Source organism: Aspergillus niger (genome assembly GCF_000002855.4).
Source record: "Aspergillus niger supercontig An15".
Classification (NCBI taxonomy): domain Eukaryota; kingdom Fungi; phylum Ascomycota; class Eurotiomycetes; order Eurotiales; family Aspergillaceae; genus Aspergillus; species Aspergillus niger.
Window position 1 is genome coordinate 1811327 of NT_166530.1, and position 24998 is coordinate 1836324.

The window sequence follows — 24998 nt, forward strand, 5'->3', positions numbered from 1 at the left end:
GCCTCCGGCACGTACGGAAGGCAGGCACCTTAGATGGACCCAATGCCGGTGAAGGGATCTTGCTCGGTGGCAGTCAAACGCGCAGTTCTCACTACGCTGACCGAGAGTTGCGGTTATGCAATATTCCGACAAACAGCGCTGCACATGGGAATAGCTTCAGCAAGTGAGCCATTCGTAAGGCGCCCCGTCGGGAATACGTAGGGCAGGCTTGGCACGCCCCAGGCGAGGGCCATTGACGCGCGTCGGCACTCAGCCGGTCAAGCTTCGCCTGGCGAAAAGCTAGAAAAAGCTAATCGCCAGTAGAGCGATAGGGACTAGATAGTAGATACAGTGGTGGATCAACCAAGGGGTCACTGTCACTGTCACTGTCAAGCAGCAGATTATCTCGATTCTCGATGGCAGCCGACCAATTTGCCGACCCACTCTGGCCCACCGATAGAAAACGGCAACGATCGACTCAGAAGGTTTGTAGTGCTCCAGTTCTATTTATTCCCTTGTTGAGTCTTGACTCGAGAACAGAATGAAAGATGCTTGTAGCGCAGGTTTATCTAGGGAGAGCGGGATGCATGGCAGCAAACTCTGCGGCGGAAGCTGAACTGCTGGTGGAACCGCACTTTCAATGCTAGGGCTCCGCCGAACAAAATCTTCTCATTGTTGATGAAGCCAAGATCTTATCTTGAAAAACTGCCCAATTTTTTAGACACGGGCATGTTAAGATGATTAGGTCAGCGGCTCCAATGCGCCAATCGCATCCCTTGCTTCAGAGACGGGGTTCTTCGTTGACCAGAGCAAACAGTCAGTGTGGGTCGGCATCCATACTATCGATGACCCAGGAGTCCAGGACCAACCCGGTGGGCTGCAGGTGAAACCTTCGGTTCCGCAGAGATGTAAATACACTTGCAAGCGATGGCAAAAGTCAGTGGGGGCATAGGCTGTATATCGAAGGTCCGGTTAGCAGAGTGGCAATGAACCGCCCTGAGAGCAGAGATTTCAAAAGCTGCTTAATAGTGAGCAATTTCTTAGCCTTCATCTCTCATATTGGGAAGCAGGTATTTAAACGGGTTGTCACACAATCGATCCTTTATGTCCTCCGGGGTATTTAGTATGTATGTGCGAGTGATGCATTCACACTGCGAGATCATTCATCATGAGGCGTATAAGCTTCTCTTGGCACGAAAGGACCGGCCTAGAGCCACGTGAATTCTATGCAAGCCATCCAAACACGTTGTAGGCCGGTTGTTTTAGAATGGCAGTCCGATCCACCTGAATACGAGAAGGCCTGTGATCCGTCAGCTGTCCTTCCACAAATGCGTTGGGAGGCTTTTTGTATCCTACCCCTGAGTAAGCGAGCTCATGAGTACTCCTCTTTATCAGGGCGCAATACGGATTTCGATAAAAAAATGTTGGTTTAGTAGCAGGCAGTGCCGGCTACTTTCCAGAGATGGGAGTTACTTTTGCCTTACCTCCTCCTTTTCCTGAAGGTCCCTTCAGGGATGGCGTATTTTGGCTTGCTGCCTTTCGTTCTCCATTTTTGGTTGTCAGGAATCACAATTAAGATGTGAGTGCCTACCACCTACGAGTGATAAGACTGGGGACAAGTCTCAGGCAAGAGGTTGGCTGAAGACTTGGTCATTGTCGATGGCTCAGCGCAATCAACCCGTGGGCATGCAAAATGGGCGATGAGATTGATAATAACAGTGATCATGTCAACAGCACAATAACAAACAAGCCTTTGCCTAGGACTTGGCGTAATTTATCACGGGTCCCTACATGCCGTTGCCTTGAACTGACATGATCTTCTTTATCAGAAACCAGCCAGGGGAACAATGACTTATTGCCTTATAAGCCGGTTCATGATAAGGCAGACCAGAACATGCTGAAATGTGTCGATAGTCGAAACTTCAACAAATAGACCTTCGCGTCTCGCTGCCATGGACTGTTTGCACCTAGATGTAAACGGTGATCGCCAGACCGGCAAGCTGCCACCCTCTTCTAGCAACGATTGACGTCGGGTCGATCTTCGGTACCGGTGACTTCAATCTATACCTGGCAATACACATCGTGGACCTTGTGGGTCGATCCGGTGCCTATCCTACTGATGCCGCTCATGTTAGCATCTCAAAAGCAGTATGAACCGTACAGTCGAATCGAACCTGATCTGCGGCAACTCCACACAACTCAGCGGTCTCTCCACGTGTTCTGGGCAGAATCGCTGTCTTCTCCCGGCCATTCATCCCACCGCAAGACTGAGCTAGATGCAATGCTAGATGCAATGGCCCGTTCTGGGTGCTTAAAGATTACAAAGTTCGTCCACATGTCCAAATGATTGGACTGATACGGCCTAGCCACAACATACTCATCTGATTTCTGTCTATCGGTGCATAAGCAGTCAAAAGAACCTCGCACGGGAAGTTGCCAAGTCGTGGAGACGGCGCCCCCAGTCGTGTGCTTCGAGTCACCCTCAATAATCAAGGACCACGAACAATTCAGGCTTGCGGGATTTCTGTTTTGGAAGATCATGAGCGAACCCGACCTTCCAATGGTATAGGGCCCCTGATTCCATCCAACTGAGCTGATGTCGAATGTGCGCGGGCATCTGTTCCCCATTTGGGCAGATATCCGCTTAGCCGTTGTGAATGATCCCCGAATTCTCCGGTCTTGGAACCATATGCCCTCTGCAATGAAAATATCAAAGCCGGACAGCGGTAACAATGATAAGAGATGCAGCATGAATTAATCCGCCGTGATGGTGACGAGGCGGCGTCATCCATGCTTTGAAGCGGGGCTGAAGATGTTGGCGCCGGGGATGCAGTGGATATCCCGACGGACTCCGGCCCGTTGCCTTTTAGCCACGCCTGACCCCTCATGCCGGTAGTTACGCCTCTTCAGGGGATGTAATTCAGACTGCTAACGCGTTTTTCACCTGGGGACAGACTGAGGTGCGTGAAATAAGTGGCATTTTTCGCATAAAAGCAGTGTTCTACTGCTCCCCAATATCCAACATTTGACGTCCAGCCCAAGTCCTTACAGTGGACCAAAACCCACTTCCCTTGGTGTTTGATTGCATCTCGTTGCCGATAGACAAGTGGATGGTGTGAAGGCTAATTTAATTGATTTCTCCGGAGTTTGCAGGTTCGGCAAGGCACGAGCCATTCAATGACCCCCATTCTTCATCCTAAATGAAGTTTATCTGCCACACACGGGACGATCCCCGCAGAGCCAATAGATTGTTTCTCTCGTTATCATCACGCCATGACCACACGTCGTCACCGTTGAGGATGATAGTCTGATGGCCATTCCGCTTGAGGCAAAGTGTGCCCCAATGTCACGCGGTCAGCTAGTCTTCTGCAGGTCTGCAGTTGGACAGGGGAACTTGAGTGCTATTATCGCCAAGGTGAATGTTCTCTACCGCTTTGATACCAGAGTGATCGTCCCTTTTGCCGTCACTCTTGGTGTTGCGAAGCAGATGTCGTTCGTTTGCATATGGGAGCCGAAGATCCACGCAGGGTGCTTGAAAAGACATACTGCGATCCTCCCGTTTCCAAGAATGCTTGTACACTTGAAGTTTTTGTCAAGATCCCCCCGCCTGGCCAGTCCCGAGCTAAGCGAAATGAGCTTTCCCTCAATGCTGCAGACAGGAGACACCATCGCTTTGGCGCCTTGGCACCATCAGCCACCGTCGGTCCTATCATCATCGCCCTGGTCAATAGGGAACGCGTCAATTGCGTATCTGGGTAGTGTTATCTGCTCGATATTGCACCGGCAGAGCAGGAATCGGGATTGGCGGATGTAGAGAAAATTCAGCTTCAAGGAGGGGGGAAGGGAGACGCTGAAATGGTATAAAACCACGTCCAATTCCCTACCAGATAGCCCTCATCCAGCAGCATCAAAAGCATCTTCCACTCAGACTCCAAGCAGCTCCCAGTCCCTCTTCAATTCATTACCTTCCAAACATCATCCCATCAAGATGAAGACTACTGCTCTCTTGACCGCCGGCCTGCTGGCCACCACTGCTATGGCCGCTCCTCTGACGGCCAAGCGCCAGGCTGCTCGGGCCAAGCGCTCCACGAACCGCCAGAGCAACCCTCCCTTCAAGCCTGGCACCAACGAGGTCCTCGCCCTTAACGGCACCAAGAATGTGGAGTACAGCTCCAACTGGGCCGGTGCCGTCCTCATTGGCACTGGTTACACTGCCGTGACCGCCGAGTTCGTCGTGCCCACCCCCTCCGTGCCCTCCGGTGGCTCGAGCCGCGAGGAGTACTGTGCCTCCGCCTGGGTGGGCATTGACGGTGACACCTGTGACACTGCTATCCTCCAGACCGGTGTGGACTTTTGTGTCCAGGGCAGCGAGGTGAGCTTCGATGCCTGGTACGAGTGGTACCCCGACTACGCCTACGACTTCAGCGGCATCTCCATCTCGGCCGGTGATACCATCAAGGTCACCGTCGATGCCAGCAGCGACACCACCGGTACTGCCACGATTGAGAACGTGAGCACTGGTACCACGGTCACCCACAGCTTCACGGGCGGTGTTGATGGTGATCTGTGTGAGTACAACGCTGAGTGGATCGTCGAGGACTTCGAGGAGGATGACTCCCTCGTTCCCTTTGCCGACTTTGGCACCGTGACTTTCACCAGCTGCTCCGCTACCAAGGATGGTTCCTCTGTTGGCCCTGAGGATGCTACCATCATCGACATCGAGCAGAATGAGGTGCTGACCTCCGTTTCCGTCTCCAGTAGCGAGGTCGTTGTCAAGTACGTCTAAGACGTTGGATGTATGGGGTTCGGGATTGTTGATGCCCCGATGGGTGTGCTTTCGACGGCAATGGTGAGATGAGTGATGGAAATGAGAGGTTGGTCTTTTGGCCCGGGGCTAGTTTTCTCTTGGTACTCCTGAAAAGCCAATAGTTCAAATGTCTTTATCTTGTTAGTTTGATGTTATAGTTTGCCTTGAGTTGATTTAATTGAACCAACGTTGGATCATCGTATCCCTTAGCGCAAATAAAATATTACGTACGCCTTTTAAAATATTATGTATGTCTGTTAAGGTTCTGACTGTTCAGATTTATGTCAAACAACAGCAAATCATTGGTAATCCAGGACTCGGGGATATGAGCTTCAGACATTCACCCCATTACTGCATGACTATGACCGTGTCTTTAGCAATCCAATAATGCCGCTTACACAACGAATATATATCACTAACATCTGGCTGCGTGGGGCAGAGGCAAATTGACTTTTACAATGCATTTAGGATACAAAATATAGTACAATTCGATGCTATTACTAGCACTGATTTGAGATGTCTGTCGGGGCCAGTAATACCTTTCAAACACCAAATCTAAACTCGCGCACCTTCTTCTGGTAGTAGAAAGATGCCAACAGACCCGTCGCACCCAGAGCCAAGGGGATCGGAGCCCTAGCGCGGGTCTTGATAGAGCGCATGACACCGGAGACGAGGAGGACCACACTGTTTCCCAGGGCCAATTCCGTGCCGTAGTCCTTGTTCTCCTTGATCAAATAGCCTGCAAGCTTGTTGTCAGTTAATATTCTCTAAGTTGTATGGAATTGCTACGTACCTGCATAGGCGTAGGAAAGACCCAGGCCGACACCTGCGATCAGGGACGGGGCGGAACGCGTCCGCATGTAGCCGGCGATGCCACCCACCGGCACTGTTGGGTTATTGATTGTTTAGCCTATGTCTGGTCATTCATGCATTTAGAGAGGTGTGAGCTTACGCAGGCAAGCCAGAGTAAAAGAGGGGTGTTCAGCCATGGTTTTCGATGCTGGAATAAATTGAGGAGATGGATGAAGGAATAGTAGTAACTCTAAAGATGAATCTCCATGTTGTGTCCTTCTCGGCATTCCGGATGCTCGGAGGGCGAATAGCCCGAGCACGAGCAGCCAATCAGATGCGGTAGAAATACGTGACACAGGCTGGCATACAGTAATTATATGTTGTTATACTGGCTTGACTGGATTGATTCTGAGAGGAAATGGTGAATTCCTTGTTTACTATTGCTGTATAGTCTGGAATGCCGGTGTATATCTCCGGTGTAATGTTGAAGAATTTATGCTGATCATACGGAGTGTCATGGGTGCAAAATAAACGATATACATGATGAGTTCAACTACTGCGTGATACGAAATAACCGTGTTTCAACTCCTCTCAAAAGTACTGATAGAAGAGACAACTCACTCATTCAGATGTAGTCTCAATGATTACGAGTGACTCTACCCTTCAGGAAAGCTTTCATCTTAAACAATTGAATAACTGTGATTACTACCAACTTCATTTGATTCCCTTAGTAACTCAGTTGCCCGTATCCGGATAGAGGCACGTGATTTTAGTCATCACCTAAGACGGAGTCCGGCTCTCCGCCTGCCTGATTAGAAAGGCAGGCACAAATCCTCACCGCCCGGTCCATGATGGGTGCCTGGGGCTCTGCCGAAGTGTCATCGTCCATGGCTCCTTACATCTCTGTTGACTTGATTTGTCTAGTATCTACATACAGCAATACGCATCGCCCCTCTTTCAAACCCCCTTGTCATATAACCTCCCGCCCGATGCCAAATCCAGCGCCACTGCCTCCTGCAATCCCACCACATTGAACAAGTCCCGCGGACTTACCCCCGGTTGCACAGCCTGCGTGCCCGTTTCCTTCAACTGCTGTACCGCCCCACGAACCGCCGAGTAGACTGCTCCCAATGCCAACCCAGGGAAGATGATCAGCCGGAATCCGAGCTCCTGCGCCTGCTGAACCGAGAGATCTGGGGATACACCCCCAGGAACGTTATTGAAGAGAACGGGGGTGGGCTTGAGCTCTTCACAGACCTGTCGAGCTTGGTCCGTCGACGTGATGCCTTCTAGGAAGGCCACGTCTGCCCCCAGGGCGATGGCTCCCTTGAGTCGGGAAATGGCCGCCTCATAGCCTAGCGACTGGAGGGCATCCGTCCGAGCTATCAGAACAATATCGCCATGGGACCGGGCGCGAGCATTCACGGCGGCTTGGATGCGGTCCAAATACTCGTCCTCGGGGACGAGCTGCTTGTTGCGCAAGTGACCGCAGCGTTTGCTGGTGGGCTGGTCTTCCAGGTGCAGGGCGGCGACTCCGGCGCGGATGTATTCGGTGACAGTGCGGTGGACCATGAGGGATCCTAGTAGTAGTGTGTGCCTGGTCAGCCACTGGATTCTGTCATTGGTGGCGGAACAGTACCTCCGAAGCCCGTGTCAGCGTCAGCAATCAACGGCACTGTCGGGTCCAGGTTGGCGATCATTTCAGCATTCCCTCGCATTTCGTTCAGCGTGACAACCCCCAGGTCCGGTTGCCCCAGTCGCGAGGCCGTGGTGCCTGCTCCTGTCTGACAACCAGTGTGAGCAGAGGGATAGAACCCCAACTAGCAGTAATTGGTGTAGTGCCTACCATGTACAATGCATCGAACCCTTCCTGCAGGGCGATTCGGGCGGTAAAGCCATCGTAGACGCCCGGACAGACGATAATCTTGCTCTCATCCTCCAAGAGCTGGCGAAGCTTGGTAACCGCAGGAGCAGTGGCCATTGTAATGTATGCAGTGAATCAATTGGGGCGTAGTTCGGGCACAATTGAGGGGTTGCAGCCAGCAGTGCTCGATGGAGCCATATGATGATGTTATATCTCACTTGTAAATCCTCCGGGCCGCAAGCGGGCCGAGTCCGGCAATGCAGGATGCAAGGCTGTATCCCACTACATATATTAAGACACGGTCGTAAGCTTGCTTGAGAAACCCCGCTCAGAGAAGCTCGCTCACTAAGCCTCTTCAGCATCACATTCTCATCATGGGTGACGCCAGCGAACCATATGCCCCTTCGCTGCTGCTGGTATTGCAGCAAACCCGGGATGTCGTCCTCTCCGAGGCAGACAGTACGTCTGGAACACCAAAGAATCACACGGCGATGGATTCACTAACGTGGCGAAGCATACGCATTGCCGACCCTAGGAAATCTGCTTACCCAGCTGGTGCGAGTGGTCGATGCACTTCGAGCGCAGGACCACCCCCGGGAGGCCAATGCCCTCACCGATGTCCTCGCGATCAGCCAACAACCCACGGAGATGGGAGGACTCGGTCTATCCGAAGCGGACACTCTGACACCCGAGCAGGAAGCTGAAATCACCTTCCTGGTGACGGCGTGGCTCGAAGCTTTGAACTCAGCCGATCGCGCCAGGGCACCGCCCGTTCCGCTCGCGGTCCGACCCCCCGGTCGACGTGGCATGACGCTGAGTGAGAAGATCTTTGCGCTTCACGATCTTGGTCGCAAGGGATCCGTGGCGCCTGGGGAGTTGATCCGGGTGGACGTCGACTGGGTTATTGCTTCCGAGGCATCATGGCAGGTACGCATTCTCATTCGACGTATAGCTACATATCCAGATGGTTACTGAAAATTTCGTAGGGCATGGAACAAACGTATGAGCGTCTCGGGAAACCTGGAATCTATCGGAATGACCGGTTCTGGCTGGCGGGAGATCATGTTGTGGACCCTCGCGTGAATGAGGTCCCCAAAGTTAAGGCATTGATTGACGCTAGTGAGAGGGCCAAGCGTGTCTTCAAAATGACCGACTATCAGGGCATGAACGTACGTCCGTTGCAGAATTGCGAGACTGCATAGCCTGTACTCACTCACTGTAGTATACTATTCTTCATACCGAGTTCTACCGCGAGCGAGCCCAGCCGGGTATGGTGGTCGTGGGTTCCGATTCCCACACCTGCTCGTCCGGAGCATTAGGCTGCCTGGCCATTGGGTTGGGCGCAGCCGATGTGACCCTTCCATTGGTCACCGGAGAGACCTGGTTCAAAGTGCCCGAATCGGTCAACATTCGTCTCGTCGGTGCTCCCAAGCCCGGAATTGGAGGCAAGGACACGATCTTGTACATCCTGCAACAACTGAAGCGAAACACCGTGGCCGCAGACCGGATTGTCGAGTTCACCGGCCCAGGTGTGAAACATCTTTCATGCGATGCTCGGTTTGCCATTAGCAACATGACTACAGTCTGTCTATAATATCATATGAAGGCGAAAATGTACTAACGATCATAGGAATTCGGCGGAATTACCGGTGTCTTTGTGCCCGATCAAATTACAGAAGAATTCATCCAGAAGCGACGTCTGCCCCGACACAAAACCGCCAGCGTCTACTTCAAACCCGATGATGACGCCGAGTACGCCGAAACCCATGAAATAGACCTTGGCGAGGTGCGATCTTTCCTGGCCAAATACCCCAACCCTGACGACGTCGTTCCGGTCACTGAGCAGGAAGGCATGCACCTGGATGGATGCTTTATTGGTGCCTGCACCACTGCCGAGGAGGATCTGATTCTCGGTGCTCTCGTGCTGGAACAAGGGCTCCAGAATGGCTTGAAGCCAGTTTCTCACGGAAAGAGGAAGGTTGTTCCGGGCTCAGTGCCCATCCTTCATAGACTCCGTGAGCTTGGGCTTGCGCAGATCTACGAGGATGCTGGATTTGAGATCGGCATTCCAGGATGCAGCTACTGTGTCGGAATGTCGGCTGATCAGGCTGGACCTGGAGAAGTCTGGATATCTTCCCAGAACCGCAACTTTGAGAACCGTATGGGCAAAGGTAGGTCGCTAACCCTGTTGGCGAAGATAGCGGCACATGTCTAACGGCACTACAAGGCTCCATCGGAAATCTTGCATCAGCTGCCACAGTTGCGGCATCGTCTTTCGAGATGAAGCTGAAAGATCCACATGAATACCTCGCAGCCATCGATCTCGAAAGATGGCATACCCTCCGCGGTGTTTCTGTGTCTGCAACAGACTCCACACAAGAACACATCTCTTATATGGAACCTAGTGGCTCCGCGACTGCGGAGGCAAAGACTGTTGACTCACCAGACGTCAAGGTAACAGAGGCAAATACTCCAGAGACAGCAGATAGCTCTTCGTCCGACCTCATGACAGGCAAAGTGCAGCGACTGGGCGATTTTATTGATACCGATGCTGTATGCTGATCCCTCCACCCTTGCGCCTGAAACGGCAGCTAATTAGTACCAGTTGGCCCCTGCCCAGTTTCTCATCGGCATGTCAAACAATCAGATCGCAGGCGAGCACTGCCTCGAGCACACCCACCCCGAGTTTCGGCAGCGCGTGAAAGACGGCTTCAATATCGTCGTGGCAGGCAAGGCATTCGGATGTGGATCGTCCCGCGAACAAGCGGTCATGGCGCTGTTAGGTACACCTATCCCACCCTCTCATAGTCAATTCCGTGTTAACAAAGGCATAATCTAGGCTGCGGCGTCCAATGTGTGATTGCCAAGTCATACTCATTTATCTTCCAGCGCAACATGCCCAGTCTTGGTCTTTTGGGCATCACACTGACCGACGAGGAGTTTTACGACGCGGCTCAAGACGGCAACGAGATTTCCATAGACTTCAAGACCAAGGTGATCAACGTGGATGGGAAGCAATACGCTTTCCAGTTGAGTCAGATGGAGCGGGAACTCTTTCAGCATGGCGGTATTGCGTCGGCCTTCCAGAAATTTGGAAACCGGCTGTTCGAGCAGATGACCAGACCGAAGAATCTGGGGGGTGCCAAGTCCCTTGCGCTGCGTGGAAGTGGGGAGAGTGCTGGTCCGCATGCAGGTTTGCAGTGGTAGTAGCCTACTTAGTATCGTGAAGATAGTCTTCAGTAAAACAAGACGTAGCTTTACTATTATGATATTCGTTATGCATGATCGAACTGCTTTTGATAGACAGAAATCAGTAAATGAAAGCAGTGGCACACCACGTAGCTGTGTCAACACCCTCCAGGAGCAGTGAATATTTCCCCATCCAAGCTGAAAGGCAACAAAGCAAGCAACTCTGCATCGACAACATCCTCCAGCGTCAAGCCATCCGGACAAGCATCTTCTATCCCAACCGGAAAACTAGTAGCAGCCTCCTGACCCGCCGAGCCTGTCCCCCGTGCGCTTAGTCCCCCGCGCTGCTGCTCCATAGCCCTATTATCGGCGAAATATCCCCGACTCGCGAGAGGTGTATTCGTTCCACTACGGGGCTGTCCACCAAACTGCTCCCTCCACATCCATATGGAATCATGGACTAAACTGGCAGCTAAGCGTGTTTTCAGCCGTAAACCAGGCGGCTTGTCCCGCTGCCCACGATGAACGACTTGAGCACTCCATAACTGGGTGAGAATCTTCGACATTCGCCCCGGCAGATCGTTATCCTCGATAGATGTTCGGCGGGTAAGAGCAATGGCGGAGTTGAATGAGCGCTTACCGGTCTCTAGGTCTACAAACGGGCCAAGATTCGAGTAACTCAACTTCATGATGAACATGGCTGCGATGGAGATGATGCGGAAATAGGACACGGGCCCGTAGGCCATGGCGTCGGTGAGGGCTTCGAGTTGGTTGATGATGGTTATGGTGGAGATGGCTATGCTGTAGGCGCGCAGGAGCCCGCGTTTGCGCGTGTCGGAGTCGGATTCCTCGAGTAGGTAGAAGACGTAGAGTTGCAGGCCAATGCCGTTGAGTAGGACTTTATTTTCTTCTGCAAGCAGGGGTTAGTAATGATGGCATGGGTGAACTGGTGTCTGTGGGGGGGTGTGACGGACCAGATATGTAGCTGGTTAAACTGGATGCCAGCTCAGTGTATTCTCGCTCTAGCAGGGCCAGCAAGGAGATGAACTCCCCCGGACGAGGAAGATCCGTTGGCCCTTGCGAATGGCTGGACATGAATTGACCGACGCGGGCCGAGAAACGCGATAAAAGGAGTTGATGCTTGAGGGACATGGGGATCATCGTGCTGTCCCGGTCACAGAGCCGATCGATCATCCAGTCTGACGAGACCCATACTTGTCCGTCTATGGTTACGATTCTGTTAGGGATATTTAGGTTAGATGGCTACGATAAATTATGGATACAGCTGGACGTCACCTACGTTTGAGCGGTGATATAGCAGGTCGCCCATGTTCGCGCTACTTCGGCCATCTCATCCGGCATCAAACGTCTTTTGGTTCGCGAGAAATCTTGGATGGCTTCCGGGCGATGCAACCCGATGCGGAGGGATATTGTCTGCGCAGTGGATAGGAGGATGGAAGTAATATCGGACGAAAGAGATGAAGTGGGAAATGGCCACAGACAAACTAGGATAATAGCCTGCACGACATGCCAGGTGTGCGGGGGGTTGGCGATGGTATCCCATATGAGCTTCTTGACCGGAGCCGTGAGACTGACAAACAAGCCTGGTTCTTCCGTATATCGACGAGAGGCTAGCAGGATGATGGACCAGAATAACACTGCAGACCGAGCATAGTATTGATCCGGGGAGATGGTTGGATCCAACAAGGGTACGTAGGGATGATAGTGAGTGAAGAAGCTGCCAGCATTAGCTAATGGATAGGTAACAAAATTTGACAGACCTTACATATTAAACAGAGCATTTACTTGATGCCCATGAAGATGAACAAAGTCGAGTGACCTGGACAAGGTTGGAGACGTCGTGTCGGAAAGTAGAGGCGAGGGTTGACTTGGTGGCTGGGATGACAAGGAATGAACGGGAGTCGTAGGTACTACTGACAAAGATGGCACTTGGGAAGCCACCAGATCTACCCGCGACCCCGAGGATTCCTGACCGACGATGGAGGAGGCATCGGCATGGTACGATTCGCTGGGGGTCAGAAGGATGCCTTGGAGGGACTGTGGCGCGGCAGCGGGAGGATGAGTGGAGACGGATGAGCGCAGATGCTGGACTTCCTTCTCCAGCTCCTCTAATCGCCTATAAGGTATCAGAATGTGCACATTGGATGCCAGACAATAGTGCCTTCATGGCCAGTGAGGTATACTCTCGCCCGTTGACGCGTTGATACGCCGCATCGAGTCGGCAGTCGTAGCCCAGCCGGCGACATCGGGAGCAGGGAATAGCACCGCCTGTGGATACCTCACATCGAAGCTATGCCATATCGTCAGCTACGGAAAACACCAGAGGTGAGCTAGTACCATCACTGACCTTTGACTGGCGACATTGCTTACAGGCAATCCGTTTACTGCGATGGCGCGGGAAGGGGGATTGGGGCACGCGTTGGGGTGGCATGCTGATCGGCTAGACACCCATTCTCCGAAGAGTAAGCATCGGGGAGACAATCCTGCAGCAGCTGAGGTGAGAGGTAACTAGCTACGAAGTACTATGATTAGGTCAACAACCCTCCAAGGGAGAGACAGAGCAAAAGATGGTGAGTGAGTGATTAACTGTCAGCATGGTCGGGCTTCGCTCTTCCCTCTTCTGATTATCTCCGTTGGCGGGCCGAGCATACCCGGACTGGGTTTAGTGCCATTACCACCGGCCCGAGGACTCTCTGTGTCATCATCCCAATCGGGAAGTCCAGGGTTGTTGGTTAATCCGGCAGATTTGATTGGCCATTCTTCCCCAACTCTAGAGCTATTAAGTCGGATGTCAGACGGATGTGCGACGGAGCAGATTCGGTTATGCAGATGGATATATTTGATTGGCTTGGTCTACGTGATAAGGACGGCCCGCGAGTGCCACAGCCGACTCCGTGCATCTCGGTCGGGATGAAGGAAACACTGCCTCTATAACTAGTAGTTAGTTATATGTACGCAGATGACTAAAGCATGGAGTCCCATTGGAGGGCATCATCGGAATATACTACGGATCAAGTCGTTTCTGGAAGTAGCTGATTGAATCATATTCGACGCGACTGAAATAGTGGTACCCGAAGGACCCCGCAGTATATTGGCGACGACATGTCTCTGTGCTTGTTGGCAATCACAAAACCCACCTAGACCTCGAGTCATGGACAACATCCCGCCCGCATCGTACGATAGTGGAGTGAAAACGTCGAGTTGAAGGAAGAGAATCCTTGTATGATGCTGTGCCATACGTACGGGTTTGCCCTTCTATATGGCCATGCAGTCATGACGTTGGCGATATGCGGTCAATGCTTAGACGTACACACATGCCGAGTCCTACGCCGAGATCGCCTATTCAGTGAACGGTGAATCGTTAGATTGATCTTCTCTGGTCTGATTCAGGGCCAGGGAGCCGTAGGGGTAAGTCCGCCTCCCTAGCTTCGTAGCATCGTTAGTTCCGCGTCTAAACAGGATTGACTAATTGCTCATCTCCCACGACGCGTACTCAAGATGCGAACTATTACTCTATGAGAGTGAACTTGATAGGGGATTTGCAACTGCCGAGAAGCCTGTCTCATCATGAAACATGGCGAAGCAGGCAGTCGTTCGGTCATCTCCTTTGGGAACGGGCCGTTTCCCTTGCCCAACAAGGTAGTATCTGAACCTGATCTGACTGTCTGGAAATATTCATACCCTTAGCGAATGTGTTCCCTAGCCCAAAATAGGAAAATATTATGAGAGAGTGGGACGAAACGTAATCTTTTGATTCGATTCTTGATGTAGTCGGCGAATACTCGGGGAATCCCCGCAACTTCGGGACTGATGCTAAACCCGCCCGGGAAAGAGATCTGAATGTGATGGTGCCGTGCTTGTGGAGACGGGAAGCCGAACAGTCCCTGGACCCTATCTATTCCACATGGCACAGTCCACATCAAGTATGGAAGCCACGCCTGGTCCATCTCGCGCAAGCCACGCCCAAATCTACCTATATTGCATGTTTACAGTTAGCTGAAGCTGTCAAGACCAGGCTGAAACGCGTCAGCAGAACTCTAGCTTTGAGACATCAATATATGTGCCGTCAATTTTGTTTGGGGAGATCCTCCACTGGCAAAAGGTGGTGAAGGCGCTTAGGGGAAGCTGATACCTAGAGTTAGCTATGGAGGAAATGATGGAAGACAGAGCGGAGAAGTTGCGTTATCCATGGATCGTCATGAGTAAAATATGATTCCACCTCTGTGGGTTGGGAGACTTCTAACATTGAAAGAGACAATGATCGTCGAGGTCTGAATCTATAAAGAACACGCCATGTCCCAGTTGTAGCGGTTAACAATCCAACTAACTGTCTAAGTCATTCGCTCGCTATTCATTCATTCAGTATTTGGTACATTTCGAAAATGTTCGCCAAATTGTCCCTCCTTTCTCTTCTTTTCAGCTCTGCTGCGCTGGGCGCTTCCAACCAGACTCTGTCCTATGGCAACATTGACAAGTCGGCCACCCCCGAAGCCAGGGCGCTCCTGAAGTACATCCAGCTTCAGTACGGCTCGCACTACATCTCCGGCCAGCAGGACATTGACAGCTGGAACTGGGTCGAGAAGAACATTGGTGTGGCCCCTGCGATTCTCGGCAGCGACTTCACCTACTACTCGCCTTCGGCTGTTGCTCACGGCGGCAAGTCTCACGCCGTCGAGGATGTGATCCAGCACGCCGGCCGCAATGGAATCAATGCCCTGGTGTGGCATTGGTACGCTCCCACCTGCCTACTCGATACCGCCAAGGAGCCGTGGTACAAGGGGTTCTACACCGAAGCCACCTGCTTCAACGTGTCTGAAGCCGTCAACGACCATGGCAACGGCACTAACTACAAGCTTCTGCTGCGTGATATCGACGCCATCGCTGCTCAGATCAAGCGTCTGGATCAGGCCAAAGTGCCCATTCTCTTCCGCCCGCTCCACGAGCCCGAGGGTGGCTGGTTCTGGTGGGGTGCCCAGGGTCCTGCTCCCTTCAAGAAGCTGTGGGATATCCTCTACGACCGCATCACTCGCTACCACAACCTCCACAACATGGTCTGGGTTTGCAACACTGCTGATCCGGCCTGGTATCCCGGAAACGACAAGTGCGACATTGCCACCATCGATCACTATCCCGCCGTTGGTGACCACGGAGTCGCGGCCGACCAGTACAAGAAGCTCCAGACCGTTACCAACAACGAGAGAGTTTTGGCTATGGCAGAAGTTGGCCCCATTCCGGACCCCGATAAGCAGGCTCGTGAGAACGTCAACTGGGCTTACTGGATGGTTTGGTCTGGTGACTTCATCGAGGATGGCAAGCAGAACCCTAACCAGTTCCTGCACAAGGTGTACAACGACACCCGTGTTGTGGCTCTGAACTGGGAGGGGGCTTAAGTGGATATGGTGGTTTTGATGACAAGAGAAACATAGAGAATCCTTTGATGGATTGTCGAGTGTGTGGGGTGAGGGATATTTTATAATTCTATTCGGCTACTCTGGGAGTGGTCATCATGGCAGCTGATAGTCACTCGAAGCGCCTCCTTAGCTAGCGTGTACTATTGCCATTTTAAATTACACAGTGCACTTCTTTGGGTTCCTCTGTCATAAAGCATTCTAGTAGCTAATTCTCCATGTCGGATGACGCGAGGGGCCAGCTGGGCCTATAGGGTGGCCAAGTACTTGTAGCCTCTCCAGGACAGATGGAATGGAAGACGGTCTTAGTCTCGTCGTCCAGCCAGGACAGGGAGAAAACATAATTTCTGACGTGGCTGTCCGCTCGTAATCCTATCCGCCACAGAATTTGTCAGTAGCCTTCCCTTCAACTTCAGCGGATCCCATACTTAGGACCTGTTCTTCCTATAGCACGGTGATGTATGATATAGGATCGACAGACCTAGTCTCACCGATGAGGTACTGCGTGGACCGTGGCAGTCATGCCCTCTTTGAACCCGCCGGATCTCGAACCTTCTCCCGGAAAATCGATGTGAAGCTCGTGGGGGTTAACAGCGCTGGTGCAACGACCGTTTCTTTGCGCAAGTCAGAAGTAGTCAATTGCACGGTTAACAGTGACACCATCCGTCTCCGGGAACTCACCTCATCGAGAGGTTGAATCGTCTTCTGCACCGATTTTCCAGAGGCGTTCCCAGATACACCCATGGAAGGCATCATGGGGATGGGAGTTGCTCCACGGTCTACCGATGATGGGATTCCTACATTCTGGTCGTTGTATCATAGCGGACAGCTGGCCCGAGCCTGTTTTTCCCTTCTACTTCGTCCCGGGCTCAGAGTACCGGGCTGAGCTGACCCTGGGTGGAGTGGATAAGTCCAAATTCATTGGTGATCTTATCTGGACCGACCTCAATCGCAATGTGAGCATCCTTTCTGGGGCTTACACTTGGGCTTCGTGGGTCTCGACATCAACGAGCGGCCTGCTCTCACGACTGGCAACTACAGCACGGGGATCGCGGGTGGTCCGCCTGCACTGTTTGTTGCTGGACTGACTGCTCTTGGTACAGGAACAGCGATCCTCCAGATTCCTGATAAAGAGTTAACGGAGGATCTCTACAGGCAAATTTTGCCGTTCATTACGATGATCGACTCAGCTGGTGCGTGGGGGGCTCCATGCCCTCTGCTGGATGCGGTCGCTCCGGAGCTGACCTTCACCATCGGCACAGATAGCCAAAGTATCACCCTCCCTCGAAATTTGCTCAACTTAGGCGAGTATCCGGGGCAGCCAGAAAACTGTCAAGCAGTTTTAACAGCCCCACGGAGCCCCTTGAGGATCCGATGGGAGAAGGGCGCGCCGTGTGGCTGGTGGGATCTCCCTTGCTCAAAGCATACTATACCGCGTGGACCGGCCTGGACTTTCGGGTGGGATTCGCCACACTGGTGGTACCTTTCATGTCCTAGATGACTCCTTGGATATGTTGGATATGTCGATTAAAGTATGATTACCAAGATGCTTTAGGTTGACGATACAAAGTGACCTTTCGGGTATACACCTGTAATTTGCAATCCACTATGGATTGCGTGTTGGTATTTGGACAGGAAGGAGGCTGCACGAACGAGCTGCAAACGAGAAGCAGGATGACTATGAATAGATATTCGCCGTGGGAAGTTGCATCACTTCGCGAGATTCAAAAAGCTAGTTACACAGCAGGTAAACAAGAAAGCAACTGCTGCGGATGCGATCTACGCAAGGGGAGGGCACAGCCTTATCTCGTGCAGCCCGACATGCATACGCGACTTCCGGCGGTGTGAAGATTGCCATGTTATTGGAGATGAGATGTCACATTCCAGCATCGCAAGTTCTCTTCCTGTTCGGAAAGCTTACCTAAGTTAAAATGCTGTGAACTGTTCACGCAGTGATTGGATGGACCCATACAGGTGAGCAGGAGCTGATAGATAAGAAGTAAGAAGTAGTAAGACGGAATCGTACAGAGTATCACCCCCACGGTATTGGACTTGCCCTTGAATGTTTCTCGGCTCGCTGCTTGGAGTGGGGCACGAATACTAGTCATGGTGTGTGTGTGTGTGTGTGATAGAGTTAATACGAAGAGTCTAAGCATACAGAATATGTCCGTCCCTTATTAGATTATGTATGCTTTTGACTGCTCAGGAGAGTAAAGGTTTTCGCTGGTAATATTTCCGGTATGGATACCGTCACGTAATACCTCACCGGTAGTTGCAACCTAGTTATGGCGCCATGATGTTGTGTCAGCGTGGGCTGGCCCTAAGATCCGACTGGACAAAGATCTCCCCGTCAGCATCCCTGCATCTCCTGCTGCTTGGCGCGGCGATCTGTCTGTGACGTGTCCATCAGAAGGGTTAGTACGTCACAAAGGACAATACCCGAAAGTAAGATGCCGCCTGGAAATGGTTATTCGGAGTATATCCGGAAAGTCAACAAAGTCCCGGACATATATCTCCGGCAAGAGGAAGACAAGAAGAGCACAAATAACTGTTTCATCTTGAAACCTTTCAACGACCAGAATATGATGGAGATCTGACCAAGGGCTACCGGGTCATACCAGCGGCAGGATAGACATACCAGCAAAAGAAAAGAAAATAGTTCGATCGGCTGGGAACTGTGGAGATGATCCATTGTTGATCCGTTGTTGTCAATTCGCGCCCCGCCAGATCGACATACGCTTGCGGCTCATGGGTTCGATGGGGATCTAATTCCTCACTCTCTAGCGCGCCATCCTGTCAAAGAAGTTTGCGAAGAGTCCTAGGTCGACGCTAATTACTACGCCTCAGAACTACGAAAAACTACGACAAAGTAGGAGAAATTTCCAAGAAAACATGACATTTTTGGTTTCAACTCTCATTACCCATAGAATAAAAGGAACATATACATGACCCCGAGATAAATTTTGATGATCAGACGTAGAGAAGCGCCAAAGCAGCACCAAGCAGAGCCACGACTCCCTGGGGAGCGTTAAATGTAGACGAAGCCGCGCCGGTGGATAGCTGAGCGGTGGATGTGGTGGCAGTGCTGTTTGAGCTCGAGGTAGAAGACGCGGATGTGGCGAGCGTAGTGCCCGTAGAAGACGACGAAGACGTGGAGGTAGAGGTGGCCGATCCTGTAGACAAATCAAGCTTCGGTCAGTGAGGTCGCCGTGCCACAATGACGAAATGACATCTTGCCTGAAGATGAAGACAGAGGACTGCTCAATGAGGTAGATGTCGAAGACACCGCAGTCGTAGGGGTGACTGTGGTGGATTCGGTCTCACTGGATGTCGAAGAGGAGGAAGTGGTGGTGGAGGAAGAAGAAGAGGAAGAGGAAGAGGAAGAAGAAGATGTAGTGGATGTGGAAGAAGATGATGAGGAGGAAGTAGTACCATCGGTCGAAGCACCCTTTTCGACAGTAAAAGTCGGGCTCACAGCGAGCTCGCCCGAAGAGTCGATGATCTCGATTTCATAGTCAGACCTAGGATCAGAATCACTAAGTTAGTAGCGTTCTCCCTTTCAAATATCGGTGAGTCTACAAGGTCCAGGGGTACGTACCCGTTGGAAATGCTAGGGTTGGGCTGGGTAGTGTATTCCCCCGTGGACGTCTTTACGTTGTCCGCCAGCTTGGTCTGGAAGGATCCATCCTGGGTTCGCAAGATGATGCTGATCACTGACGGATCATTCGCATCGCTGGTGAACTTGATAGTCTTCGGAGTGGAGAAATCCCACTCGGTGCCTGAGGTGGGCTGGGTGATGGTGATGGCCAAAGCCGAAGAGATGAGGCTTAGCGAGGCGGCGGTGATTGCGAAGCGCATGTTGATACGATTGGGATTGCTACTGATGAGGATATCTAGGAAGTAGTGTCAAGTCTTCTACCGGGAAATTAACCTGCTATATATACACATCGTCCTTGAGAAGGGGTCTCTTTGACGGGATCGTAAACCGACAAACCGTATACTCTTCTGTACTGAATCACTCAGCAGCGTTTAGCTGAAGCCCAACCGATCGGGACCAGGCCGATTGTCTAGACCGCTCACTGAGGCAGCAATACGAGATGATCATCAGCATGAGCTGAATCTCTCCCAGGAGGAGGAAAAAAAAGGGACCTCAAAGTGTAATCCGAGACATTTTCCACGTAGAGTGACAGCAATCGGGCATGACCGGAATGTATGTCTCTGAAGCAGTGATCTGTCATGGTGTGCTGGATATATCACAATATCGGGCCAATGAGATGCTCTGATACGATTGGCTGTCGGTGTTCTTTCCCTGACAGATAAAGACGCGAGCTGTGAAAGCAAGTTGAAGCCATCTCGTGTCAGCGCAAGGTTGGCGCCAGGAGGGATTGGCTGCGATACGGAAGAGCCGATAAGGCGTTGGGTGATCGAGGCTGTCAAAGATCCGTACTTCTATTTTGGTGGGCAGTATTTGGCTATAATTCCATACCGGTATATGACGGTAAGATGGCCCAACCTCCCCAGATTGGCTGGCCGAGTGTATCTGGGACCTGCGGTCATCCTGCAAGCTGGCAGGCTGCTTGTGGTGGTGGTTGTTCTTCCAAGGGTAACCGAAGCCGAGCCGGTTCCTGTGCGCCCGACCGTCAGGGCGACCCATCAAAGAAAAGAAAGCCCGTAACAGTCGGGAAACCCGAACGAATTTACCTCCCTGTATACTGCTTCGTCTATGCCATCCGTGCCAGAAGGAGACCCTGACAATTTTCTTTCCCCCGTGCTACAAAAGATTTCAAGAGACTCAGACGGAAACAACACATTTATTTTACCGTGATGCTAGGGTGACTCGTAAGAGACAAGACGCCACATTCTATACTTAGTAATGTATCAGTGCAGCCAGAGGGGTGGTATCGGGTTTCAAGTAAAGCCACAGTTTCAAAACATTCAAAAGAGCGTTATGAGCAAACAATAATCATAGGGGTAATGCGAAACAGGGAAAGACAGGCGACAAACAGAAGGGGTAGAGGCTCAAGGAGACTAGAACACGTAGGACGTGGCCATCGCAACTGTGACCACCAATGTGCTTATCCCCAACGGCACCCCAAACAAACAGGTCTCTGAACCCTTGGACTGGGTCAAGCTCGCGGACGAGGCTGCGGAGCTACTCGGGGTCGCCGATTTGGTCTGATCACCACAGATATCAGTGCTGTCCTTCAGGCTGTCCGTGGGATAGTACACGCGCGGACCCCCGTCCGAGCTCAGATCCACTGCCAGATTCCCGCTGGAATCCGTGACATACGTCTTGCACGATAAGATCTCGGTCACATTCTGCTTGGATTGGAATCCAGTCTCGTCTGAGCCCAACGTGATTTTCGTGGTGGCTTTGCTGGCTGGCTTGGCTCCCAGATTGGATACGACACTCACGATCTGATTGCCCGCAAACCCCTTGCGCGTGGCCAGAATGTGCGTAGAATTGTAAATGGGTGCTGACAGGTACGAGAGGTAATCGCTCCCAGATTGCGACTTTTGCGTGTACTGCTCACCGTCCCCGCTAGCATACGATCGAAGGCGGTTCAGGGATTGGACGAGGGTGGGGAGGGAGGTCGAGCGCATCGAGTAGTTGGTCAGCCACAGAGCCTCACGGTTGACAGGATTGTAGGATCCTGTCAAATGCTGCTCCTCGCCGTAATAGACTGTATTTTGATTATCAGTGGTGTCTGAGGAATCTTGCTTACTATGGGGGAGGCGGGGATCGGAACATACGGATGGGGATGCCGTCCGTCAGCATACTGCTGGTCAGGATATTGCGCGCCAGCTGCTCACAAGCAATAAAGTCAAACATTGTTCAGTACCAAGATAGGACCACCGACTGAACTTACCGAAATATCCGACGTGTATGAACCGAAGCGCGGAACATCCTGGTTTGCAGTAAACGTCCCCAGAGCCAAGACATCCTGTATATGATTAGTTTGCCCTTATAATCCAATTCGAAGGCATGCCCTACCTCGCACTGTCCTTTGGTGTAGCTTATGGACTCGGTAATGGTGCTCAGGTTCCCGTTGGTCGTGTTGAAGGCGTCGGTAAGAATATAGTACCTGAGAAAGTCAACACGACTGACTTTACTCACCACGATGCGGTACTTACAATGGATAATTCAAAAGCCCATTTAAACTTGGCTGCAGAGGGCAAACATCAGCCGCATCGGCCGTGGCACCTTCACCGACAGTGAAAACCCCTGATGACTTGGTGAAGTTGGAGAAGAAGTCCGGGGCGATATTTAAGACGCTGTCAATACGCAGTCCGTCAACTACAAAACAGAAACAGGTCAATCAATATTCCATAACGGCCAAGGAAGAAGTCTTACTTGAGTAGTTCGAAACCAACCCCGAAATCCAGGTACCAAGAATATTCTGAACTTGTTGGTCTTCATTTCGCAGATCGGGAAGTGATACGACGGTGTCTCCCATCCAGCACTTCATATGGGGTTAGCAAAATCCCACGGGTCATGATTCACAATACAGACTTACATCCAGAACACAAGTTTCATTTGTGGGGTCACTGGAGAGGAGCTTGAAATCATGGAAAAACTTCTGATCATTGAAAGGATTAAAGTTGCTGTAATCGACGGTGCTGTGATTTCCCGCCCAGGCCATATCACCAACCACGATGTCAAGCATCAAGTACTGGGTTTTGCGCGGTCAGTGTCATCTTTAGGGAAAATGGCAGAGCGACTCACCATGCCACGATCGTGCAGGGCAGAGGACAAGGCTTCCAGCTCCTTGGGAGTGCCAAAATGAGAGTTGATGGAATACAGATCATTGGGCCAATATCCATGGTATGCTATGAACCGTTAACATGTTGAATTTCTTACCTACCAAGCTACATAGTATATCGTGTATATAACAATGTACAGAGTTGCAGATGGTTTGTGAAGATTTTGAAAGTGCCATACCTGAGAGATCTGCTGTTCGGGCGGAAATTTGGCTTTGTGCGGGAGAGATCCATATCTGGTGTTTCAGGTATGAGAAAGAGTGGCAGAGAGCGAGAGGCAGGATGATGGTGGTAAACCTACCGCATCAAACCCGAGCTCCTGGATGTAGTCCAGCTTATTGATGATGCCCTGGAAAGAGCCTCCGCAGTAGTTTCCTAGTGCTGCATCACAAGCAGCGGTGGTTGAGTTATCCGATCGAGCAAAGCGATCGGTCACGATTTGATAGATAGAGCGACCGATCCATTGGTCTCTGGAAGCCGCATTAACCGTGGGGATTCCCAGAGTTACCACCAGCAACGAGATGATCCACCACCCGTCGTCCATGGTTGGTGGCGTTTGCATGCGCAGATGAAAGAAGGCAAGGAGAGTAGTTCAATGGTGGGATTATTAGCTGGAAAGAGGTGAGAAAAAATGTCTTGATGGTTATGACCTGCGTAACCTCCTGTTGAGCATGTTCATATACGAAGCGGACACATACATCCTTTGTGTCTGTTCAGGGCAAGAAGGCTGATACCGACCAGTGAACAACACTTCAGCGAAGATGATACCGATGTATCCGGACCGTATGGAAACTTACGTGACATCGGCATCGGGAATTGTGTAATGGGTATTGTGTATTATTCGACCATTGGGTAAAGTGGGAATAATTGGGTATTGGTACTTCTGGACCCCGAACCAACAGACAGACATCTATCTAGTTAACCATTACTACTACTTACTAACTAGTAAATCTGACATCAAACTCACGGCCCGTTCGCCAGGTGGTTGGTTTCTTAGTTCCTGTCACTTCCACCCGATCGGCAGGCTTTGCTGGTCCGAGACAGTGAGAGACAGACTATCAGACTATCAGAAAAAGCGCGAGCCAAACCTTAAAACTTCCCGCTATTTTTCTTTTTCTTCTTTTTTCTTCCCTATTTCCCGTCGGGCCTTTTCTGTGCTCCACTTCTCTCCCTTATCGGCCTTCGTATCCCGAAAAGATAGTCTATCCCACTCACTTTTTTCTCCTTGGCTCGCTTCCACTATCTCGGATAGGTCATCTCCCTTAGCGATGACGTGTCTCTGCTCTTTCCTTCGTTCTGAGTTCACGGAATCTGCAAGTCCTGCTCGCCCCATCGAGCATATGTCACTACCGGGTCGATGGGGTTCGTCTATCTCCGATCCCCGTGGCCCGGGATATATCACTGGCTCTTCAAAGCTCGTCCTTGCAGGAGGTTCCCGAGGTGATGAGAAACATCATGACACCGCATATGCCAGGTCGAACTGCTACTATCCATAGTAAACCATGGACGTACCTCCACTTTTCTCCTCCCCAACACCACGACGGATCCTTCCACCCCCATGGGTTCTTGGTTCTGTGTGAGCTGTCCGGTGGACTTAACCCCCACCACCGTTGAGAAGCCATCATCATGACCCACTTTGGCTGCTCGCTCAGCCTCTCAACCACTCCGGAAAACCCATATCAATGCATGTCAGACTGGTTCCGGATGAGACATGAGCCTGCCAGTGTTGGGCCTGGAACCTCGTCTTGAGGCCCGAGCAAGGTGGCGTGGCGTGTTACAAGCTGAATTGGCTTTCAATCGACTCAAATAGACTTGCTGCTCGGAATACCTACACCCTCTATGCCCACCAAATGTGGCGTGTGTGTCAGCCCCAAGAACTATCGGCCAAATTTAGGCCTGTTCGACCGCCTCACTCAGCGTCAGTGCACAGAGGAGGCTGTACGGGACTTTGCGTTATCACGCCGGGGTAATGCACTAATCTATGACATGCTTTCCCTGCCCATCGGTGATACCCTATGAATCTCTCCGCAGTTTCTGGGTTCATGGGATATCCTTTCTTTCTAGGCATGCACCGTTCTGCTGTTGTTGCTGCTTGTTTGACTTCCTCATTTTTCTTTCTGCAGTTGAGGCCCCCCCAGCGCGCTTGGTGGATGTCACTATAGTGGCATTCACTTGT

General features: G+C 51.6%; 13 protein-coding genes across 13 annotated transcripts; 7 read left to right on the forward strand and 6 right to left on the reverse strand.

The window, feature by feature from the left end:
• Nucleotides 1-42: 42 nt before the first annotated feature.
• On the forward strand, nt 43-1795 carry An15g07680 (hypothetical protein; the record flags this gene model as incomplete). Its single annotated transcript, XM_059744829.1, has 9 exons — nt 43-174; nt 223-299; nt 380-464; nt 543-602; nt 725-851; nt 946-1049; nt 1254-1295; nt 1419-1558; nt 1648-1795. 9 exons carry the CDS (start codon nt 43-45, stop codon nt 1793-1795), a joined length of 915 nt encoding a protein of 304 aa, XP_059602642.1.
• A 151-nt stretch (nt 1796-1946) lies between these two features.
• On the reverse strand, nt 1947-2867 carry An15g07690 (hypothetical protein; the record flags this gene model as incomplete). The annotated part of the gene is made up of 5 exons (XM_059744830.1): nt 1947-2033; nt 2154-2289; nt 2339-2460; nt 2529-2673; nt 2755-2867. The coding sequence occupies 5 exons, from the start codon at nt 2865-2867 to the stop codon at nt 1947-1949; spliced, it is 603 nt and encodes a 200-aa protein (XP_059602643.1).
• Nucleotides 2868-3967: 1100 nt separating this feature from the next.
• An15g07700 (uncharacterized protein) lies at nt 3968-4765 on the forward strand (the record flags this gene model as incomplete). The annotated part of the gene is made up of 1 exon (XM_001397254.3): nt 3968-4765. The coding sequence occupies one exon, from the start codon at nt 3968-3970 to the stop codon at nt 4763-4765; it is 798 nt and encodes a 265-aa protein (XP_001397291.1).
• Nucleotides 4766-5201: 436 nt separating this feature from the next.
• On the reverse strand, nt 5202-5775 carry An15g07710 (uncharacterized protein; the record flags this gene model as incomplete). Its single annotated transcript, XM_059744831.1, has 4 exons — nt 5202-5306; nt 5356-5525; nt 5580-5672; nt 5739-5775. The coding sequence occupies 4 exons, from the start codon at nt 5773-5775 to the stop codon at nt 5202-5204; spliced, it is 405 nt and encodes a 134-aa protein (XP_059602644.1).
• A 760-nt stretch (nt 5776-6535) lies between these two features.
• An15g07720 (uncharacterized protein) lies at nt 6536-7559 on the reverse strand (the record flags this gene model as incomplete). Its single annotated transcript, XM_001397256.1, has 3 exons — nt 6536-7158; nt 7218-7362; nt 7425-7559. The coding sequence occupies 3 exons, from the start codon at nt 7557-7559 to the stop codon at nt 6536-6538; spliced, it is 903 nt and encodes a 300-aa protein (XP_001397293.1).
• A 690-nt stretch (nt 7560-8249) lies between these two features.
• On the forward strand, nt 8250-10649 carry An15g07730 (uncharacterized protein; the record flags this gene model as incomplete). The annotated part of the gene is made up of 7 exons (XM_001397257.3): nt 8250-8369; nt 8429-8611; nt 8665-9024; nt 9073-9613; nt 9670-9995; nt 10048-10225; nt 10282-10649. The coding sequence occupies 7 exons, from the start codon at nt 8250-8252 to the stop codon at nt 10647-10649; spliced, it is 2076 nt and encodes a 691-aa protein (XP_001397294.3).
• A 140-nt stretch (nt 10650-10789) lies between these two features.
• An15g07740 (uncharacterized protein) lies at nt 10790-13324 on the reverse strand (the record flags this gene model as incomplete). Its single annotated transcript, XM_059744832.1, has 7 exons — nt 10790-11541; nt 11606-11868; nt 11932-12369; nt 12418-12760; nt 12836-12942; nt 13000-13160; nt 13304-13324. 7 exons carry the CDS (start codon nt 13322-13324, stop codon nt 10790-10792), a joined length of 2085 nt encoding a protein of 694 aa, XP_059602645.1.
• Nucleotides 13325-13475: 151 nt separating this feature from the next.
• On the forward strand, nt 13476-14858 carry An15g07750 (hypothetical protein; the record flags this gene model as incomplete). Its single annotated transcript, XM_059744833.1, has 6 exons — nt 13476-13556; nt 13860-13944; nt 14043-14060; nt 14112-14291; nt 14424-14677; nt 14772-14858. The coding sequence occupies 6 exons, from the start codon at nt 13476-13478 to the stop codon at nt 14856-14858; spliced, it is 705 nt and encodes a 234-aa protein (XP_059602646.1).
• A 176-nt stretch (nt 14859-15034) lies between these two features.
• An15g07760 (uncharacterized protein) lies at nt 15035-16042 on the forward strand (the record flags this gene model as incomplete). Its single annotated transcript, XM_001397260.1, has 1 exon — nt 15035-16042. The coding sequence occupies one exon, from the start codon at nt 15035-15037 to the stop codon at nt 16040-16042; it is 1008 nt and encodes a 335-aa protein (XP_001397297.1).
• Nucleotides 16043-16352: 310 nt separating this feature from the next.
• Nucleotides 16353-17561, forward strand: An15g07770 (uncharacterized protein; the record flags this gene model as incomplete). The annotated part of the gene is made up of 4 exons (XM_059744835.1): nt 16353-16426; nt 16511-16659; nt 16715-17051; nt 17102-17561. The coding sequence occupies 4 exons, from the start codon at nt 16353-16355 to the stop codon at nt 17559-17561; spliced, it is 1020 nt and encodes a 339-aa protein (XP_059602647.1).
• Nucleotides 17562-17668: 107 nt separating this feature from the next.
• On the forward strand, nt 17669-18657 carry An15g07780 (hypothetical protein; the record flags this gene model as incomplete). Its single annotated transcript, XM_059744836.1, has 5 exons — nt 17669-17807; nt 17849-17966; nt 18267-18298; nt 18369-18505; nt 18586-18657. 5 exons carry the CDS (start codon nt 17669-17671, stop codon nt 18655-18657), a joined length of 498 nt encoding a protein of 165 aa, XP_059602648.1.
• A 373-nt stretch (nt 18658-19030) lies between these two features.
• Nucleotides 19031-19918, reverse strand: An15g07790 (uncharacterized protein; the record flags this gene model as incomplete). Its single annotated transcript, XM_059744837.1, has 3 exons — nt 19031-19233; nt 19385-19581; nt 19659-19918. The coding sequence occupies 3 exons, from the start codon at nt 19916-19918 to the stop codon at nt 19031-19033; spliced, it is 660 nt and encodes a 219-aa protein (XP_059602649.1).
• Nucleotides 19919-21088: 1170 nt separating this feature from the next.
• An15g07800 (uncharacterized protein) lies at nt 21089-23366 on the reverse strand (the record flags this gene model as incomplete). The annotated part of the gene is made up of 10 exons (XM_001397264.1): nt 21089-21744; nt 21815-21866; nt 21931-22005; nt 22056-22146; nt 22196-22358; nt 22416-22524; nt 22579-22734; nt 22788-22891; nt 23004-23058; nt 23124-23366. The coding sequence occupies 10 exons, from the start codon at nt 23364-23366 to the stop codon at nt 21089-21091; spliced, it is 1704 nt and encodes a 567-aa protein (XP_001397301.1).
• Between the last annotated feature and the right edge of the window lie 1632 nt (nt 23367-24998).